This window comes from Parasteatoda tepidariorum, chromosome 6 (genome assembly GCF_982258835.1).
Source record: "Parasteatoda tepidariorum strain Cologne lab strain chromosome 6, Ptep-v5.0, whole genome shotgun sequence".
Lineage (NCBI taxonomy): Eukaryota > Metazoa > Arthropoda > Arachnida > Araneae > Theridiidae > Parasteatoda > Parasteatoda tepidariorum.
Window position 1 is genome coordinate 46,014,620 of NC_141760.1, and position 23,863 is coordinate 46,038,482.

A 23,863-nucleotide genomic window follows, 5' to 3' on the forward strand; every position below is an offset into this window, starting at 1 on the left:
AGTGTAAGGTTTTCCATATTTTGAGTGTTATTCCTTATTTGGCTATATTTGTGTAAATTATCACCCTTTGATATTTTTTGGGTTGCATCATAGCATGCTTGTAAAGTCTTTCGAATTCATTTGTTGTTTGTTTTGTTGAAATTAAAGTAGAAAGAATGATTTATTTTGTAAACACTATTAGTATAATAGTATTGGATGGCTCGCTTTTCCAAATTTAGCCGTAAAAATCAAACGGAAATAGTAACCCGGAAAACTTACTACGAATTTTAACCTCTAGCGCCATCTGTGCTTAGTTTTACACTATCTACCATCCATTGCTCAACCAAGGTTAAACTGTTTCATACTGCATGCAAAAATAAATAAAATTAAAAAAAAAAATCGCGGAAGAAAGTTGGAGAATAGAACGAGAACGTGATTAGAGAGGTTTTCATGGGTAAATATATTTCCCAAATTAAATTCTCATTCGCACCTCCGAATTCACATCCACGAATTTTTCATATACAGTGTAAATGGTCCTTTAAAATAATTTTTGGAATTGTAGCACCAAGAGTTTGGGGGTTAAGTAAACCTTATTTCCCAATTTTCACTAAAATACTAGAGTGTTAATCCCATAATGTATCTAAAAATTGTGTAACAATACACTCCTTGTTATCTGAATTTAAAAGTTTCTTCGAAAATTTAGAACAATGTTTAACGAAAATATAAATAAAGCTTTTATTTGTAAGATATTTAAGGTTACATGAACAAATAATAATAAATTATAAAAACTGTACAGTATGCACAAGAAATGTATCAACAAAAAATGCATGAACTATGAAAACGATATAAATAGAGCAATATATCATCGTTTTACTTTCATTAAAAAAAGGTATATACTTACAAAGTAGTATGAATTTATTTTTAATTTTTTTGAAATAGGGTAAATAATATCTTTTTCAAAAACTAGTGTTTTTTCTGAGTGATATGAAATATAGAGAAACAAGTTTTTAGCAAAACTAAAAGTATTGAATTATACTTTCCGTTAAAAAGTCAGAAGTATTTCTATTAGGAAATGTACTTTTGTATGGAATAAAGATATCTCATGCAAATAGAAGCTCGAGTCACAGGTTGACTGAGATTTCACAGGTTTATAATTTTATCTGTGAAATGATTAGCAAATCAACAGCACTAATCTGATAAACTGCATTGTTTAAAAATATTCGTTGAATTTGCCCTCAAGAAATTATTTTTCCAAGAAAAAGTTTGCTGCAAGAAACTGCAACAACTTAGTATTTCTCCATTTTCGTTGCACTTTCTTCGTCTTTTGATTTCTTTTCTGTTTCATATTCCTCTGGGTTGTTGTAGATTTCTTCATAGTTAACCGTAGGAAGTCGAGCAAGCCACCTATAAATATTTTATAACACAATTTACCACAAATTTGAAATGTCGTATATTAGTTAATACATAATAATTTAATATCTATCAAATAATGTAAGATATTTCAAATTGTAATTTCAAAATTTTGAAATAAATGGATTTTCCTACTAATATTGAACAATATAGATATTTTTCTGCTTAGATATACATCTTATTGAAAGCTATAAACTCTTTTTTTTAAACTATAAATTTGATTGAACTATTTTTCATTAAACGATGTATCATTTTTAAGGCTAAAACAATTTACCAAAGTTATATCGAAATTTTATTCTTAATTCTATATGATGTCGATGCACTATAATAATTATGAATCGTGAACCATACTATCGTTCGAATTGGCTGCAACTTAAATATATATATTATATATATATATATATATATATATATATATATATATATATATATATATATATATATATATATATATATATATATATATATATATATATATATATATATATATATATATATATATATATATATATATATATAAAATATATATATATATATATATATAAAACTCTTTTTTTTGTATTAGGTTCAGTTAGTTTAGGTTTTCTTAATCATTGAATATTGTGCACTTGGATTGCGTATAACTTTTATGGTTGACTTTGTAAAACTATCTAGACATTCTGTAAAATTTATTGCTATTTTACAAGCCTGATGTCACATGAGCTGTAAATATTGGGTCTATATGCCACAGGTGGTGCTTCGGCCGGGTGCCGAATCTGGGTTACCTTCTCGTGGATTATTATGACTTTGTATCTAAACTTTCCGAATATCACCTGAGGGGTGGGGTGAACTGATTGAAGATTTATTATTTGAGTTCTTACATGGCATAGTGTTTTATGAGGAATTCCAACATTTGATTAAAAAAAATATGTCAACTAACATAAAAAAAAATAATAATAACCACAAATAAATGCGAACACAATTTTTAAAAAAGTATTTCACTTTTTTAGTGACGAAAAATTTTACTTACGCAAAGACACCCAATGGTATTATAAGTAAAATACCCATTATTAAGTATATTAATCCTGGATAAAAGTCCAAAGTAGCATTGAAAACTTGAGAAGCAACTGCTGTTGACAGGATTGGGATTAAGCTTTCCGCTGTTGTTAGAAATGCAAATATTTTACCTGAAACCAAGAAATATCTATGCATAAACTATTTTTGCAGTTGCAACAGATTTTGAACTATACATATTTTTCAACACAGAATTGCTGTAAGAAATACCAATTTAACATCGTTTTACAATATTAACCTCTTGTCACATGTATTGCTTTTTAGATAAAAAAAATTGATTCAATAGGTTTAACTATAATTTTAATAGGTTTATTCAGTTGCAAATAAGCGTGTAAACTGTTATAAAAATAGAAGTATGAGAACAGAGGATCATAAAAACATTCAATTTTCAACAAAAAAATACATTGACTTTTGATACACTGACTTTTTATGGTTTTATAGCAATATTTTGAGAGGTTGCCTTTTTGACGTTACCTACCTCACGTTCACTGTAAAACATTTCGGATCAAATTGCGTTATGAAGTACAGGTACTTTGGTATCATCATACAGGTACCATCATCCGTAAAAATTATTTAATCATAAAATAAATTTTTTCCATAAAATATTAAGCGTCAATTTTACAGCAAGATTTATTTAATTAGAGTGAATTATTGACTTTTCGGTAATTATTACTATAATAATTATGGTTCGTTAGAATTTTTGCTGAGTAACATGTTCCGATAAAATATGGATTTTAAGGTAAAAAGTAACGGCCCTCCTGAGCGCCGGTTCCTTTATCATAATTTGATCCAGAACTTTCTACAGTGTACGTTTCTATATAAATTTTTCTTAAATATTTTCTTTCCTTATTTATCTTTAGATTTAGAAATTTTTTTAAAACATGTTACATGTGTATGTTACATGTAACATAAAAGTTTCTATTAAACTTTTTATGCTATCCTAATTAATTATTCTAATCGAAAAACTTTCTCACACTTTTAAAAGCCACATCCTGTTCTTAAATCTATTTTTGGCCCAAGTATGCATAAATTTAAATAAAGACATTTTTCCCTATAAAGCTTCGTGGGAATCAATCAACCTAGTTCCTAAACCAATAGTAATTTCTGAGGTTTCCCACTTTTCCCTAAATAGAGACATTTTCGGATTTTTTGCAGGATTTTCCCTACCAGAAAGACTGATCGCTCATGGAGTGAACTACACACTTTTCGTTCGCCACTCATCAAAGAATGACCTACTTTAGGGAATATCAATTGTTTGCTTATTTTCAATGCTGACACTGAAACTTAGTAGGTGTTGTTTATTGGTTTTTCGAATATTTTGTGCCAGAAGGTTCCTTTACGTTTTTGTTTTCTTTAAAGTATTTAACCTTAAACAAATCATTAGTGTTGCTGGGTATTCCGGGCAATGCAAGAGGCACTTCCCTTTGAAAAAAGCATCAGCTTTGTTATGTTTTCTGGGTGAATGCGTACTGGGCAGTAGCACTTAACCTTAAAAAAAATATTAGTATACGGTATATCGAACAGCAGCCCTTAACCTTTAAAATATATCAGTGTAGGCTATACCGGGTAAATCTGAACCAAGTAGCGGCACTTCACCTCAAAATCAGTGTTGGGTATACCGGGCTGTGGTATTTAACTTTAAAAAGAATATCAGTGTAGAACATACCGGTCTAGTGGAAATCGAGAACTGGGACGTAACTCTAAAAATATGTAGGGTATACCGGGTAAATGTCTATAGTACGGCTTTCAGGAGAACTCCAAACACTCGTCTCGCGTCACGGCGTGGTTACGAGGAAAGGTCACTTCGATAGTTTCGTCTTAATTTCAGCGTAGGTCGTCGTGAGTAAACCAATCGACACCTTCTTTCTTCCATTTTACCCCCATTAGAAATGTGCTCTAGCTTGTTACCATAGCAGCAGACAGCCCCAGACTTTAAATCTGGAGGAGTTCTTCTCACAGCCACAACTTCTCACTATACCGGAGTATTTAACCGTAAAAAAAAACACCAGTATAGGATAAATCGAACAATGGCACTCACTTTCCTTGATTAATCCAACTGTTAAATATTCTAAACAGTTATTATTAACGATTGCCACCTTATTATTTATCATTCATCAATACATATGATAATATGCAAAAGAAAAAAAAAAGAATTTTAAAGCTATTATTATAAATTAAAACGTAAGCAAAATCAGTTGGCTTAGTTAATAGTTTATTTCATCCTTGTTATTTGTTTATTGCCCTTTCTGTTTATTTCACTTTTTTACTAAAACAGTTAAGGGGCTTGACCAAATCACTTATTTTCTTAAGGGAAATGGCTACGCGGAGTTGTTATTTATAACCCCTTCCATGAATTGATTATTTGCCTTAGGGATTTAATCAAATTTCCGTATACATTATTTCCTTGTGTCACGTTTGAAATAGATTACTTAAATAATTATGCTTTTACGCGTTGATAGCTGTGCTCTTATTACTTTATTTCTTATTAACTTAATACGCAAATTAGTAAGTTACTTGGTTAACATTTGCGGCGTGATATACAATTTTTATAATTTTCAGGTTTTTCATGTTTTGTGATTTTTTGAGAGAAAAAAAATTGTACGATAAAGTATAAAATTAATAATGATTTAACAAAAAACACTCAAATGAACTTAAATATAAACTATAGAAATTTTCGTGGCAGAAGTCGAATTTTCGGTCATAGATGGCGCCACTGAAAAACAAGAACAATCGCACCCCCTCTGCCTAAACAGGCATACGACAAAAAAAAAAAAAAAGAAAAGCTGAATCGAAGCCGACCGGTCTGTGTAGGAGGCAGGGAACTGTCCTTTGCATCAGAAAGGTCCTGAGTTCGAAACCCGGGCAAGGCATGGATGTTTCTTTCAATCTCTGTGTGTTCTATGTCCATTCTCCTTTGTGTGTGAATGTGACCCGCCCTATAAACTGGTTGTGGTTGTGTGAATGGCGTGGCAGAAGTCGAATTCCTGGCCATAGATGGCGCCACTGAAAAACAGACATACGACAAAAAAAAGAAAAGAAAATGTTTTAAAACTACACTGCCCGTATGGTATTTTTTACAGCTAATAATTCGTGAACAATTATGAATGTTTTTTCTTTTATTCCATCTTAATCCTTGAACACTTTTCTATGCACTTTAGTAATTTCAAGTTTCTACGTTTGATGGTTTTTGTGCAATAAAGCGAACGTTAAGGTCGGTGACCCAAAACATCGTTGGTAACCTTGGCATTTCTAATATAGAGAGATATTGTTAAAAAAACGCATTTTATTAATATTCGAATAATGACTTACCTATATCCTCTTTCGACGATACTTTGGATATTCTTGATCGACCAGCTAAGGAACTGAATCCAGATAATAATCCAGCCAAGTTAGCTTAATAGGAGAAAAAAAATCATTTTAAACTTAGAAGTCTTATAATTTTAGTTTAATTTAATTGAATTAATTTATTTTTAAATTAAATTGCCGGGTAACTGTAATATTTTGGGAAAGATGCCTTAATTACTTCAAATGATGCGAAACAAGGCTTAGAAGTAATAAAACACTTAGAAATTCAAATTTTTAAATTTTGCTTAATTTCTCTAAGTCATAAGCTTGAGTCCAGAAAGCTTTTAGAATTAAATTTTTAAAGTCAGTTTGTATCATTGTTTGTTTAAAGTCTGATATAAATCTTCATCGATTGATTTTGAATTTAAACTGTCTATTTAAAATTATATAATTGTCTTCATAAAAGGAAATATCATTTTATAGCATATTTCTATGTATTTTTTCGATTATATTTTTTATATATATTTATTTGTTATTTTTTTTTTAAATATTTATTCATTTATTGTATTTTTTCTACTTATATATATATATATTTATCTTCTATAATTAACTGTTTTCTGGTGATTTTGTTTTGAGTTTTATCTTTTTCTTTGCGAAATAAAAACTGCTTTATGAAATTTTGACTAATTTGTACTAAAAATTATATATATATATATATATATATATATATATATATATATATATATATATATATATATATATATATATATATATATATATATATATATATATTATATACATATATATATTTATTTAGTTAGCGGTATAGCCTTCAAAAATAAAATTTTAATCAAATTGAAACATCCATTTTGTTTTGTATTACTGAGGAAGAATGGGATTTTACAGTTCACTTGTATTACAAAAGACATTTTTTAAAATTTTAAATTGTTTTCATTATTAGGAGGAAATTTTTCCCAAAATAGCTTATTTTTTTCTTTCTTCCCAGGTCTTCTGTCTTCTAGATTGTCTTCCCGGAAATAATTGAAAATTTTAAGATTATTTATTTGGCATGAAATATAATTCTTTACTTACCACAAAAATAAATTTCTTTTGTACTCGCGAGACCCAATCCAATATTTTTCAAAACCATTGACGTGCTTCCAATTAAACCAAGAGTTGGATCTCCCAAATTGAGTTTTTTAAAAACTGGAACGCATACCATCATTATAACAATTCCAAGAATGGAGAAAATAGATGAAATCGTAGAATACTTCGTATTGTCCCAGTCATATTGATGATGAGCATACAAATAGCTGATACCAGCGGTCGCTGAAAAAAAAATAATGAGAAATTTTGCGAAATCAGTATATTAATATTCATGTGAATAGATTATTATTATTGATATCAGTATATTATTAGAATGAAACTTGATAGTTTCGCTATAATAACTATTTACGAAAATGAAAATTTTCTTGAAAAATAAAATGATGCAGAAATTTTAAAGTCCAATGTAAATTCTTGTTTACCAGCAAACAAAAGTATTTCATAACATGTCTTGTCTTTTATTAGCAACAAAGAGTCGAATTTCGAAAAGTTTGCATAAATTTGGCAAAATTAGGCAAACCTTCAAATTTGTCTAAATTGCATATCTTTTCCTAGAAAGGGGAAAGTTTTTATCAATGGGTTACTTTAAATAATTTTTTAAATCATAAAACTCCGCAATTGTATAGTTTTGTACATGTAAACCTAATTATCACTCTTTCAAGGCAAACCAATTATAACTATACATATTTAAATACTGGTCTTACAATTCTGAATTATTAAATAAAAATTGGTAAAATTAAAATAAGAGTCATTGGTTCAATTAAGGAAGATATGTATTTAACTAATCATTGGCATTTCACTGTACAGATCGAAAAATTTGCAAAATATTAGGATAGCTGGTTGGTAGGGCACTGAGCCCATGACCAAGAGTTCGTGGGTTCGATCCCCACTGGCCGATGACTCCTCGTGTAATAAATGGTGACTGATGCACGTTAAATCTGTCGAGTCGCAAAGTCCTCCATGTTCCCATAACAAATCAATACCTCTGGGGTACTGATCCAGGGGTTTCCTTGTCTTCTGGATTGGTACAAAATTACAAGGCTACGGAGTTGAATATTAGTAGTAGGACACCCAAAATTGGGCCGGCGGTTTAACGACGGATATAAAATATAAAATAGAATATTATGCTCGATATTATTTTTACGGTTGGAGAACTGTCCAGTCATAGCAACTCAAGCTGATATATGAAAGGGAGCTAGCTTTCGATGCATAATATATTCGTAATTTTGGTTTTAACGAAGTGTATACAATAATTTTTGATATGGCCAAACATTGATTTAATACACTTTTAAATATTATCAACAAGAGAGCACTATTAGCGTCTCACTGAGACACTTGACAGCAGAATTATTTATTTTTTGTACAAAAACTTTGTTTAAATGCGAATGAACTCATGATTAAGATGACTATTTTTTAACTTTATAAAGTATACTAAATCATGAATAGGTTTTCAATAACTGCAAAGCAATGGGAAGGGCTCAACGAAGAGATGTACCAATGACAGCAATCTTCAGATATGAGGCATTACTCAATATACACTTGCACAGTATTCCCTATTTTTAAGAAGGAAGAATTCTTCCGCGTTTACAGAAATGTTTTTTTAAAACACACAAACAAAAAAATTGTGTGTTAATTTGAATATCTCCTCATGCTTCACCTCGATCAACGTTAAATATTTACCAATTTCCTATGTAAAATTTGGTTCCTTGGGATATTCATCCACTTTTCCTTCGAGGTTAATATCTTCCTTACCTGTACTATGCATGATTCTTTATCGCCTTGCGCGATCATCGTCAACAAAAACAATTATTTTTATTTTTTGAAATGCCGGATGCTATTTAGGCAAAGTATGAAATAATCGTCCTGATGAGGTTGTTATGTAAATGATGTGCATGTTACAGGGAATGACCGAAATCGGTGGTTGTTGACTTTCACCGGTGAATGTTGACAATCAAATTAGTCGCTTTGGTGAATGTCCGAAATATTTATTACATCCGATTTGATATTAATTTATTCGTGGATATAATTACATCGATTCGATATTTTAATACTTACTGACGATAGATTACAAGAAACATCAGTGTTTGGAGTATCGGGCAAATATATACCGGGCAACTTTAAAAAAGCATCAGTGCAGGGTATACCGGGCAAATGTATACCAGGCAGTGGCACTTGACCTTAAAAAAACATCAGTGTATGGTATACCGGGCAAATGTATACCGGGTAGTGGCACTTGACATTAAAAAACACCAGTGTACGATATACCGGGCAAATGTATACCGGGCAATGGCACTTAACCAGACCTAGTATGACTAGACCTTTGGTAAATGTCCGAAATATATACTAGGTCTAGTGCCACTTTTACTATAGCTTAAATATTTAAAAAAAATTAAACAAAGAGTTTGAATAAATTTTAAAGTGATATCGAAGTTATTGCTTTAAAATTAAAAAAATAATAATAAAAACTGCGCCAGATAAGAGTAATTGAAGTAGTTGCTTTATACAGCGCATGTGCGGAAAAAAATTTAAAAAAAAATTATCTAGGTGCATCTAAAAGTAGATGAATATCTTAAGACGCCGTAAAAATTCCTATAGTAGCACACTATTATAAAGCACATCTGTGTATAAATAAATCTCTTCCCCTTAACTACGAACCGAACGACTCTACTTCAACTTCTACCTATATTTTCTAAAAGTATGATGTACTTCAATATGAAATCCGAAACATCCAGCAAATATATTTAAAATGCAAATAATAATATTATAATAGTGCTAATTTCATAAGTAAATACAAAAAGATCTATGTACAACAAGAACCAGTGTTTTAACATAATAGTTAACGTTCCAACTAAATTTATAGTTTCTTTCTAAGAAGATTACTTTCTAACAAGATTACTTTCCTATAGAAATATATATATATAAATGCATAATATTACTAACTTATGACAATGAAATATACTCACAAACGTAACTTAACACTGCAAAACTCGTTGCAACCATCAGAGCTAGTATTTGTTCCCTTCCTTTATTCGGTCGTTTCTTATTAGTAGCTCTGAAGCTATCGATAATTTGTTGAGATGACCACAAGCTTCGTAGTTTCACTGACCAGCTATCTGTATTGTCCAATCCTCTTGTTTCTTTGATTACAAACATTACCCAAATCAACCCCAATACGTGACCACCTGTTGATATCATAAATACATACACATAACCAGTATATTTGTAAAGGTAGCCACCTAATAGAATGCCCAGCGGCATTGATAAACCAAACGATAGTTCCAGTAAAGCATATTTAATTGTCCTTTTACTGAATTTGGTCGTATCCGCAGCATAACTATATATAACAGTAAGCACAGTAATGAAACCTCCGGAACAGCCTGTAAATATGGCTGGTATGAAATAAAACTCAATCCTGCTGTAAAACAATCCAGCACAGATTGAGCTCCCTAAGCCATCCAAAATAATGCCAAGAAGAGCCATAATTATTGGTATTTTTCTGCCATATTTGTCACTCCAAGAGCCGATGAAACAAGCTAAAATTGAAGAAGGAACCAATTGTATTAGAGAATGTCCCACTGAGTAGTTGTTGGCCAGTTTTTCTACCACATTTTTAATATCTTTATGTTCAGCGAGATTTTTGCATATTTCTTCTGAATATCCCAAATGAACGATGCAAGCTTTATCCATTATCATAGTAGTCGACGAAACGGATCGTAAAATGTAGGAAAACATGTAAAGAAACATGACAACTTCTATTTTCATGTAATTTACTTTAGCACACCATGATTGTGGTTCCTCGAGCGCGTCTTCTGACTTGGTATTCGTTTTTTCTGGAATTTTAGGGATTTCTGTCTCTGCTCCGGGCAGGCTGTCAGCGCGATGCAACTCAATAGTTTGCATATCTACAGAATCATCGATTTTCCCCATGTAATCAGGCATTTTGGCCAAAAATTTTATTAGAATCAGTGGCAATCAATGAGAAGGATGCTATTATGATTTGATGAACTTTACTGCAATGATTGTAATTTTTCCATGATTTAAACCTAGAATAAAAATAACAGGGAGTTAATTGTATTATCAATTATTGTTAGTTATTACTTGTATTAACAATTGTAGTTAGCATTTAACATAAATATTAAAAACAATGAAAAATTCATAAAAATTAATATAGCTTTTATATCCTATACTTTGAAAGGGGTTCTTTTTAAATGTGTTCTATATCTTTGATAATTGAATTGAAAAGGACGACATTTCAATATTTTTTTCACAGAGTAAAATTAAACTCAGTTATCTCGACTTTTATTTTTTTGCACCTTTTTTCTGCCCTATAAAATGCATGCCTCTGGGATCTAATTTTTCACATAATGTTTCAATTAATTAACATATCGATAGTTATAATACTTTTTTTTGTAGGTTTTTAAATTGTTTTGATCATGATCGTATTTCACAATTGTCTCTAGGATGATTCAGATACTTAAAAGCAAAATAATAAATTTTTTACTTTTTAGAAACTTATAATTTTTTAAACTTTTAATCAATAGTAAATTTTTTACTTTATAATGTTTTTAATAGTTTTTGTATGAATTTGGGCAGTTGGCTAAATTTTCTTTGTTCCATTCAGAAGACAGTAAAATAGTTTTTTCATTGATGTAGTAATTTTAGATTTTTTTCTTTCTAAAGAAATCACCGATGAACAGACGCGAATACTATGAAAAGGTTTGGCAAGTTTTCGTACAGGTGTGATAATTATTTGTAATGGCATCATAATTCCGTTGAGCAGTTTATTTTTCTCTCTGAATAAAATAATTAGTTGAATTCAAGTTTGGATTTAGGGAGGTTTTGAAGAAAAAGATGAGGTTTTTTTAAAATTTATTTATAAATAAATATTTTTTAAGAAATAATTCGTCAAATTATTATTAATTTTCTTTCTCTTTTAGGGGACATGCAATTTAAAAATAAAAAAGAATAGATTAAAACTTAATTGAAAAATACAGTCTTTGGCTTAAATTATTTCAAATATTTTAAAATTAAATATTTTTCTGTATTTTGTGGGTGGCGATAAACTTTGTGGGCGAAAGTTTATCGCCACCACACATATTATCAATTCATTATCGCACTGTTATCTACAGTTATGCGCATTTCACACTTTTACCTTCATTCTTAGCTACTATAGATAATATTATAAGATCCAAAAAACATTTTTTCAATCACGATTGTTTGTGTTTAGTCTTTTTGTAAGCTGTTTACTTTTTTCTTCATAAAAATATTGATATACAGATAATTTATAAGATTTTTTTTAAAATCTTGATGCTTAGTCTTTTTGTAGGCAATTTATTTTTTATTTCATTAATTCTATTTGTATAGATAAACTATGAAATATGTCTTTTTCATTTATTGATGTTTAGTCTTTTTGTAAGCTGTTAAGTTATTATGCATTAAAAAATTTGTAAAAAATGCTAAGACTAAAAAAAGACAAGAAAATTTGGGTTAATTTTTTACTCATTTTTTCGTGCGCCATTTGGTGTGTTTTTCCAGTGTGTTATTTTGACATTGATCTATGCACTTGAGAAACACGGATAGCGGCTATGGAAATTATAAATTAATTACCTTTCAAGTAGCAGATATTGCTATTAGTATAATTACTATTAACTTTCTAAGTTACAGAAACAATTTTAAATTTTAACATACATAACATGAGATACAATTGTTGTTGTTCCTTATCCTCCAATTGTCTGACGGAGTCATACAAGATCCAATAGGTTGTTGACCCTCAAAGATACAGTAAGGAGTGTAAGCTTATATATTGTAGATTAAGAATGGCAACAGCGGTTATGTTTAGTTTCTTTTGTGATACAAAAAAATAATAGAACTTCGATATGAAATGTACGCGAATGTAGTAAGTTACGAGTGCACTTATATTATCAATAAATATTGTTTTTGTTTTCTATAAGGAACTTATTATTGTTAAATTAACTACATGAGAAGTCAACAAAATCAGATGTGGGATTCATTTGAAATGTTTTATACCGTTAGAAAGCTTACAAAATGGCTATTTTCGTTAATGCAAGAAAATGCGATTTAAAAATATTTACAGAAGAATCGGATGTTATTGATACACATAAAATTAGCGATTTATAGAGGATAATTTTGGCGAGAAAAGAATATGATGAAGATTGTGTCTAAAAATTGTGGAAAACTATAATAAATGAAAGAAGGGAAAAAGAAGAAGAATGTAGACACCTAGAAGATATTAAAGGACGCAGATGCCAAGAAGAAATTAAGGAACGCAAACGACAAGACGAGGCAAGAAAAATTGAAATGGAATTTGAATTACATAAATTACGCATTGAATCAGAGAAAAGGTCTACTAATTCTTTCGCCAGTTTTAATAGTACATCATTAAAATCAAGATTAGAACTTCATCATTTGATTTAAAAATTTAACCCTGATGAAAATAATATCAGTTTATAGAGTCCCTGGTCAAATTATTAAAAACACTATAAGATTCTATGTAAACTCTTAATTATCAGGTAATACTATGCAGCATTATTGTTCTTATGCGGCTGAAACCGATTTATACTTGTTTATGTTCGAGTATCATTTGGTTAACATTGCAATGCAATACGTTCAAAATAAATACAAATAGGAAGTATGTATATAAAAAATCTCTCTAATAAAAACCCATTACATGTATGTTTAAATATAAAAGCACTAGTGGGCTGCGCCCCCTGCTCGCTAACGCTCGCCAACCCCCGAAAATTGCTACGCAATCTTATATGGTTTGCTTCTCAAACCAAGCTCGCTCCGCTAGTTACTAACTTAAGTACATTGAAAATGCACAAAGTTCTAAGAATTCAAAACAATCATTCAAATCCATATAACAACTTTTTTTTTAAAAAAAATTACATCTTTTTAGTAAATATTAAGTCATTAAAATAAATTTGAATTCAAATAAATGACATGTAATTCGTTAAACCTATTAGAAATGTGCTATAGTATAAAATCTTAAGATAACATTTCTAAAACTGATATCTCCTTGAAAAGGTTAAAAATTTGGCTATAATTAAGTCAATTAAAAACTGAAATAAGTGAGTTGCAATAGAAAAACCTGTATAAACAAATAAATTCTAGTAAAACAAATAAATTCGGAATATAAATCAAAAATCGTCAAATAAATTCGTAATATATAAATTCGTGAAAAAAAAGCGCTTTCGACAAAATACTAAAATAGAGATCTATCCACAAAGACTACTGCCTAGCTTATGCTTTCTCTGGTTATTCCGTTTTTAAAAGCGCTATATGTTGAGCCATCTCAGCTAGATTTGGCATGTGACATTTTTAGTGGCAATCATTGGTCGATTTTCTAGCTTTGCCATTCGGGGAGTTGTAATGAGGCTTTTTTTTTGTCGCCGTGTAAGAGAAATATATATATATAGATTGTATATAAACTCGTGCAAAACATGCAATTATTAAAACACTACAGTGCGTCTAATAATTTGGTCTAATGTTTATAATATACTAATATAATATCTTCTATTATAAATATTCTATAATTGTATAATATATCGTATAATTTATCCAATCGTCAAATTTTTACTATACATCGTCTAATTTATCAAATTGATACACGAACGTAAACAAATGCAAACCGATTTCAGTCCCGTAAAAACAATAAAGCTGTATAGTATCACCTGATAATTAAGATTTTACATAGAATCTTCTTGTAGTGCGGTCTAATAATTTGGAAAGAGACTACTGTATTTAATTACGTTTGAACGTTTGGCTAAACAGGCAGATATAAATGAAAATTCCTGGGTTACTCACTTGCTTGGCTTACTTCTTTCCGACGTAGCTCAAATAATCGCCAGAGAAACAGAAGAAATTGCAAACGATTATAAAGAAGTTACGCATATTTTTATTAAAGCGATATAAATTAACACTTGAAAAATTTCGCCATAAGTTTTTCATGCGTAATAAAAATGTAAAAAGTACATGGAAAAATTTTGCCTACGAATTAAAAAGTATTTTTAAGTTTTGAAAAGTTGAGAGATCTTATTATAGCGGATCAGATAAAACGTTAAGTATCGCAAGAAGTAAAAGATCATTTTATTGATGGTTGGATTTGGTTCATTAATCCAGATGATTTAGTAGAAAAACTGAATGATTATGATATTTTGAGATCAACTTTTAAGAATAAACAACTGCGTAAGGAAGGATTTTTCGACAAACGAAACTCTATTAAAGATGATACAATTGCTAAGAAAAATGAAAAGAGAAAATTGTACCGTATTACACATAATGAAAGAGGTGAACCAAAATGCTTCAACTATAACAATTTTGGCCATATTTCTAAGAACTGTCCGTCGCCAAAACCAGTTATAATATGTCGAAAATGCAATAAAACAGGTCACAAAGCCAAGAATTGCTTTTCTAAAGCTGAAAGTAGTTGGTCAAGTTATAAAAGTTTATCTGTTACGCAAGGAGAAAATACCGAAGAGAGTACTTCATACTTGAAAAAGGCAAAACTTAATTATCGTGACGAAGTACAGGTTTCAATTGACACCGGCAGTTCTTGTTGTCTTCCAAAGATGCCAGTTGCTTAGAAACTTGAACCTGCTGCCGATGAATTGTATGGTTTTGGAAATCAAAAGATTCCTGCAATAATCACTATTGCAAAAATTGAAGATGATGTTAAAGTCGATAACGTAAAACGCAAAGGAATACGTATTTATGTTGTTCTTGATAATGCGCAGCCAGTTGATCTAATTATCGTCCGAACATGGATTGATCTACCGTACATTGCTTATGCCAGAATAGGGAAAAGATTTCATATCGGGAGACAGAACCATTTAATAATTTCTTAATTAAGGAAAAAGTAAAACGAATCCGCCTTAACGTTCTTGAGGCAACTGAATCACAGAAATATAAAGTCAATCTTATTTGATCTCAAGCAATGGATATCGAGAATGGGCTAATTATGATGGAGAATCCTTTCGAAGACATTGGTTGATTACTGGAGGTTTAAAATGGAAAAACGTGCATTCCTTTGGAAAATATTGGACACAAAAATGTCGGGCTTTTCGGAAGTTATTGAATTGTGCTCAATCGTTGAAGTTAAGGACCTTACTCAATAACCAATTTCTTAAGGGATGAAAATTACTGAAAACGTATGCTCTCTATCCAGTTAAACTTATTTTTACCGCAATAGATTACACATATGATTAAATGGTAAAACAATTCTGGTGGCACCAGTGTGAATAGGCTATTTAGATAGCAAAAAACTACAAGTATTTTTATTTGTAAAACTGATAAGTTCATCGAGTTGTAATAATTTAAATGAAAAAACTCCCATTAAATTGAGCGAAATGAAAATTGACTCTAATATTGATAATGAACAGAAGCAAGAATTGCTCTTATTATTGAATGAATGTAGAGATTGTTTTGCTATGGACATTTCAGAGCTAGGATGTACAAACTTAACAGAAAGGGATATTAGAGAAGTTGAGGGGTCAAAGCCCATTTGTATGGAATGATATAAAACGAATACTTCTGAACGGACAGCTATTTAGGAAATTGTGGGTGAATGAGAAGAAAATGGAATAGTGTCGGAAACAAGATCACCCTATGCAAGTCCTGTCATACTAGTAAAGAAGAAGACTGGTAAGAACCGACTTGTGGTTGACTGCAGACGTTTTAAGAGTCAAACTATGAGAGATAAGTTCCCATTGCTTAAAAGTGATGATTAATTGGAGCAATTACGTGACTGCAGTTATTTTACAACCTTAGACTTGGCTCATATATATCTGCAAATACCCTTAACTGAAAAAGCAAAACTAAAAATGCCTTTATAACCCCAGATGAAACTGGACAGTTCGAGAGGATGATTTTAGGCTTAACTAATGCCCCAGCAGAATTTCAACGATTGACGTACCATGCGTTAGGTTCGTTGTACATCAGTGGTGTATTATGTTATTTGGATGATACACTTGTAACAGCAAAAACGTGGGGAGAAATGATGCGGGTGTTAATTGAAGTATTTAAAGCATTACTCTCCGCAAATTTACCTGAAAAACAACCTTGAAATTACCTAAATGTGAGTTTGGAAAGAAAGAAGTAAAATATCCTGGATTTATTACAATTAAAAACGGAATTATGCCTGGATCAAGAAAAGTAGAAGCTATATCTAAGTTTTCCTAACCTAAAAATGCATACGATGTTAAGGGATTTCTTGGATTAACAAGTTTCTTCAAAAGATTCCTTCCAAACTATGCCATTAAAGCTCGATATTTAAAGCAGCTGACGAAAAATAATGAAATTTTCAAGTGGGAAAAAGACCAAGAAGAAGCGTTTCAAACCTATAAACGTGAGTTAAAGGTTTCAAACCGATTTTACTTATTAGTATAATAAATATCATTTATTCAAATTCTGAGCCTGGAGAAAAAATTTCTGGTGAAATTACCACACTGTATGGTAATGGTATTCCTGCTAAAAAAACATTATTCTGGTAATAAAATCTGCAACATATGGTATAAACCATTTTTTTGTTTTTTTTTCCGTTCGTACAATAACGGTTTACGTGTATGTCTGAAATTCAAAATTATAGTTCTCTTATTACCCTACAATTTGTAAAAAGTACAAAACTGAAAAATAATGAAAAATAATAGCTGAATATCTGGTTTTTACGCCCTGATCTAAAGTATCATTACAAAATTGTTAAATTTTTATCACGTTTACCAAAATTTATCACTTATTATAAAAACATGTTTTATGTTTAATTTTACCAAAATCATTGCTAAAGCTCTTTGATAAAAACTACCGATCATTTTGTTGTACATATAGAGTCAGAAACATCATAAATTTTACCATATTCTGGTAGTTTTGACCATACTTTTTTCTCAGTGTGGTTAGTTTTTATGCAATCAAATTTATTTTAAATAATTTTTGAAATATTACACCCGAAATATGATGCAACGGGAAAACTAATACTGAACCCAAAGGGAAGTATATTACAAATGAAAAGGGCAGGCGATATAAGCTTTCAATCAAAACAATGGCTTTTCTAAATATTCTGTCTTTTCAAGGATTTCTCTACAATTGTTTTATTTGTCTTAGAATTTCATAAGATTTGAAGAAGTGTTGCGTAAGTCAATAAGACAAAAATAGTTTCTTTCTTTGTGTTCTTCGTTTCATGTTTACTCCTTGATTTAATAATGGAAGAGTATTTTGTGGAAAAAGGTTCCTATCCTTATGATGAACTCTGTAATTGATGAACTTTGAATTTTTCACGCAATTATTTCCATTTTCTCATAAGTAAGCCAAATTTACAGAAATAGAAAAGGCAAGTCAGCTTATTTTCATTTTTTAATAACATTTATGTTTTGTAGAGAAATATTCTTAACTACATAAGGATTTGCTAAATGATAACGCTAAAATTACCGAAAAAAAATCTTCGTGGTGGGTATTAGAAATCTAGTTCAATGTCAAGTTGCGTGTTATGGATACGTTTGTGAATTTGGGCAACTTAGCAATAACGTTTTTTTAGTGAATAACATACTAATTATTTTTAACTGTTGTGAGTTTATAACAGCTATTCATAACTGTTAGGTTAAGTTTTCTCTCTTTACCCAGAGCTCTGTGTGTAAATTATAAAAAATAGTGCCAAATGTAAATATGAAGAAAATCTATGGAAAATTTAAAAGCGTTTTTCATACACTGACTGAAATATGTCAAATAGTTCTTCAGTTATTTAATTTAAAAAAAAAATTACTTTCAAAATTTGATTTTCTAGAACTATTTGACTTATTTCCTTCAAATTTTGTGTTTTGCAAATTAAAACTACATTCTAAAGAATGATGTAAAGATTTGTATATTTTTCACTTCAAAATATTTTTGACTATTTTCGATAATTAGTAAATAGTTAATTTAAGGAAAATAATATTTAAATTAAATTTATCCAAAATATAATATTAAATAACATTATATTGATTAATACTATAATATAAATTAACATTATAATATTAAATAACATATTATATTACATTATAATATTAAATAATTTTCAAATTGCGCCTCTCCCCTATGATGTAAGGGTCAAGAATCCAAATCTGCTGAAAAAAAAGGTAGCATTATTCAAATAAATTATGTTTTTGTGTCTGATTTTGTAATTATAAAATCCATCACTAGATTAAAAATTATTCAAGGAGTATCCATTTTTTGCGCACTTTTTATATTTTTAAATTATAACTTTGCAATGATTTGAAGGATCTCAAACTGGTCTCTTAAAGTATGAAACAGACTTTGGAATGTGGAGCAAAAAGGAACATTTAATCATTACATAATTTTTATTTACCTCCTTTCTATTTATCTCCTCTCATTTTATTTATCTCCTCTTTTTTTAGATTAATTCTGATGCAGGATGAACTAAAAATGTCCAAACTTTTTATAAGCATTTTAAATCCTTTGGCAACATTTAAGAGTTATTACTTGAACGTTTTTCAAATACTTAAATATATTTAATAAATTTTGTAATAGTTGTTGCGCATGGAGAAAGAACCATAATAAAAATAATAATAATTCTGCAAATAAAATCAAAATTTACGGTATTTAAACCATTCCTTTGGGAATTTTTCCATTTATATGGTAACGGTTTACCGAAAATTCTGATTTTAAAAATTATCGTTCTTATTACTACACATTTCGTATCCAATACAAAACTGAAAAGTAATTTTAACCGAATAAATGGTTTTTATACCATGCTCAATTTTCACACCACATTTACCAAATTATAACGCATATTGTAAAGTAATATTTTTTTGTCAATTTACCAAAACGTTTCGGTGAAACTTACCGAGCTTTTTGGTATTCTTATAGAGCCAAAAACACAGTAAATTTTACCATTATCTGATACTTTTTTTTATTAGGGTAGAAATATGAACATTTCGGCTAAGGTTACTTTAAAGAAAAATATTTGCGAATTTATTATGGATTTTTATTTATTTAATGTATATATTTGTTCTTTTAATAACTAGATGTTAAATGGATATTTCCTAGATTTTAAGATGGTTCGAAAATGTTTAATTAATTCCAAAAATAATTTATAAATTATCAAACTAGCTTTTCTAATGGAAGTTTTAGTACATAAGTTATGTAGCCAGTGATAATTTTATTAACGTTTTTAAACAAAAAATTAAAGAAACATTTCTCATTTGTTTAAGTTGCATAATTTTATTATTTGGATGCGATGCAATCAGAAAGTATTTCTATGTGTTTTTACTTATTTTAGTTATGTGAATTTTTATTTATTATATTTATCGTACTTTTGGTTATGGTTACAATTTAATTATCTATGATATTTGATTGCTTTTTTGGTTAGCTGATATAGAATCACATTATTGTGGGGAGTTGACAATTGTTTTGATCAATATCAAAGTCATGAAGCAGATTGAGTTTTTATCGTGTTTTACTTATCTTTAGTTAAATATTGTTACAAAAGAAATATATTAAATGAAATGCGTATCTATTATTTTCTGATTATCATTGATATATATCTAATTATTTTCTATTGGAACAAAGTTTATAGCATACGTCATTGAAAGTAAGAAAGAGGAGCAATAGAAATATCATATAAATTTAATAATAATTTCTTGTTACATTTTTATTACAATTTTGATAACCTAGAGAAAGCTTTCATAAACATTGTCTTGCAAAGCCATTTTTAAATTTATATTTTTTGATCAAAAATATGGGAAAAACTAATTCGAAAATAGATTTAATTGATAAATAAATTTAAAGACAATAATCATGACGCTTTTTGCTAGCTCTAGTTATTTTTGCAATTGGTGATGTCACATAAGTTTACATTGTATTTCACTGTTGATTTATTAATTTAATAATTTGTTTCACTTCCATTACAAAAGTTTTTAAGGAGTTTTTTTTCTTTCAAATTTAAAGTTGCTTTAGTGAAGAATTTTGTTAATGTATCTCATTGTTTAAGCGCATTAAATTATAAATTAAAAACACTTATGTAAGTAACAGTTCAGATGGTTGGTAAATTAATAGTTTACATCAAATTCATTAAAACTTGATTAGTTATGAACATAAAGCGTAAATGCTAAATTAAAATTCAAATGATTTATTTTCACTTAAACACTACAATTTTTCAGTTTTAAAAATGCAATTTCGTAAGCAAATACTATAAAGCTGTTGCTGCTTAAACAAGTTTGTTAAGTGTTTTATTTAATCTCAACGCGTTTACTCAAAGTTAAACGAGTAACTGTGGTAAATTTAAGTTAGTTTTCAAAAAGCTTAAATAAAGTTTCGGTGAATATATTTATTTGAAACTTTTCCAGTTATTATTTAAACTTTATGAGTAATAAAATTAGAACAAGTGTAAATATTGTCTTATTATTTTTTAAATTTCTAGATAATCATTTTTCTTACATCAAATTAATTTTTAATTCTTTCGTGACGTTACAGAAACGTTATGAAACAAATGTTTTATCTTTAACGTTCTTTAATAAGTAATAATAAACACTGTTTCAAGTATGTCGTATTAATCAATAAAAGACTGTTAATGACAATTCAAAGTTGTCCAATTTTAATGAATCAATTCAAATATTAAAATTTAAAGTTAATGAATTTAATGAATAATTTCAAATCTATATTAAATCTTAAATCGAATTAAATTAATGAATAAATGAATTAATGAATTATATGAATATTTCGATTAAAATTTACAAAGAATAAATATGAAGCTCATTTGCACTTTTAAAGAAATTAAGAATCAAGTTAAATGAAAAGATTAATCATAAATATAGTTCTATTTACCTGAAATGATCATGTTATGATTGTGTAATAGTTAATAGATGGGTGTTTAATAGTTGATACTTTCCATGAAAAGAAGCGATCTCTCAAAACCAAAACACCGCATGATTATAAAGTTAGATAAACTCTCTTTTGCCAGCAGCACCGATTATTAATCTAGTAAGATAAGGAACTTTCGTCATTACCAAAATGATTTATCAAATGAATAGTGACTGTTGTGTTTTCATTTGTCAAAAATTTTCATTTTTCTTCACTAGAGTTGCAGTTCTCAATAAATGCTTGCTAACAAAGAGGAAATTTAAATCCCATTGTGGAAGCAATAAAGATAAATTTTTACATAACTTTTATGTTTTATTCTATTTTTCTTTTTCAGATTCGAATGAATATTTCGAAAATATGCGAATTATTTGAAAACAAAAGCAAAAAAAAAAAAAAAAGAATGTTTAAACAAAATAAAGTGATAGTATCTAAATGATAAGTAAATTTAAAATTACTATAATCCGGTTTGATGACAAAGAATGTCTCTTTTTTCTGACGCATGAAAATGTCACACTGTAACAAATTCCGGTAAAAAGAACCTGCTGTCAGGGCGTCGGTGCTTTTAATCACAAAATCTTTCTTTACCGGAACATGTTACAGAACAAAAAAACTGATATACCATAATTTTTACAGTAATAATTACCGTAAAATTATTGAAAAACTCTAATTAAATAAATATTACTGTAAAAATTACGGTAAAAATAGATTTTACGGATGATACATCCAATACTTTACACTGGTAATTATTTTTTTGCAGTGTAAAAGAAATAGGGTTATATTGATTACATACATTGATTACATACATTGATTACTACATACATTGATTCTATTGTTGAATATACTAGATTAATGCATTTTATCTTTTAAAAGAAGATTTGCACGCGTCTATTTGTGTATCTCTCTTATAACTGCTAGCTCCTTGAAATTTGAACAGCAAGTGCAAGGGGTAATTTTAGCTCCTGATTTAAAAAAAAATGCCAAAAAATTTAAATTAATTCATTCGGGTGGGGTGTTTGAAAAGTATATAAAATGCATAAGTTTGCAATAGGTTATTGTTACAAATTAAAATACTAACGCCTTTTCTTTTCAGTTATGTATTGAAAAGATAATAACAGTGATGTTTGCTAACTCACAACTCTTTAATAAAAAACAAAGTTTTTAGCACTTTGTATAATAATAAATTATTCTTCATTCGTTATGTCATGTAAACTCAAGGATCAACATGGATAAGATCGATATTGATTGTAACCGTCTGCATACAGGCTTGCTCATTATTTAAATTTAATATGTTGTAACATCTCAAACTCTAATGGTCAGGGAGTTATCATATTAAAAACTACTCATTAAATTGTTCTTGCATAAAGTGTTCAAATTCGTGCTCAGGTTTCCGGGATACCGAAATAGGGGAGCTATCCCCTCTGCAGAGGATCAAAATTTGTGATGGCATGTCTCCGGATCATCCTCAGGGAAGTTTCCTAAACCGTTGCCAGCAGCTCAAATGCAACGTAAACAAAGTACCTACCTGCTTACCTTATTTATCAAACACTTGCTAACTTTGTTTCTCATCGGTTAAGTTTTTTCCTATGTAAGTTGTAAGTTAACAACTATCAACATTTAAATTTGCAAAAAAATTTGCAAAGGTAAATATACAAATGCCTGGACCAGGGTGAACTAAATAAATAGCTTAATTTTTACTTAATAAATACTATATCAGGTTAAATTAAATTACAACATCAGGTCTGTACCAACATCCTAAAATGGAATTTTAGTTGTAGCAGGTTCAACTCCCACCGTAATAATATTTATTTATTTAGTGTTGCGCAAATACACATAGACTTGTGTGCTCATTAGAAAGTTCGGCTAATATGTCCTTGTCAAGTCGATAGCCCAAGATAGAGAAAGAAGGTACAAATATACAGCCTGGGTCAAGGTGGGATTTGAACCAGTTACTTTCACGTTGTTATAGGTGCATCTCAGTAATGTTTTTCTCTAATTTGAATAATTTTTTAAAATAATGATTTTTTAAAATTATTTTTAATAAATAGGGATTATAAAGGATGTTTTGTAATGATCATGCAAGCATGAATATGCATGTGTAACAAAAAATAATAACTAAAAAACAAACTTGAATAGTTATGATTTTTTTAAAAACTATTTTTACACCAGTCTT

General features: G+C 29.1%; 1 protein-coding gene across 1 annotated transcript; it reads right to left on the reverse strand.

Moving 5' to 3' along the window:
* Positions 1 to 689: 689 nt before the first annotated feature.
* LOC107439567 (proton-coupled folate transporter) lies at positions 690 to 21,813 on the reverse strand. Its single transcript, XM_016052213.5, has 6 exons — positions 21,658 to 21,813; positions 9,795 to 10,874; positions 6,820 to 7,056; positions 5,752 to 5,835; positions 2,399 to 2,555; positions 690 to 1,383 (listed from the first exon to the last, which is right to left on the reverse strand). The coding sequence occupies exons 2-6, from the start codon at positions 10,768 to 10,770 to the stop codon at positions 1,266 to 1,268; spliced, it is 1,572 nt and encodes a 523-aa protein (XP_015907699.2). The 5' UTR covers positions 10,771 to 10,874; positions 21,658 to 21,813; the 3' UTR covers positions 690 to 1,265.
* Positions 21,814 to 23,863: the final 2,050 nt, after the last annotated feature.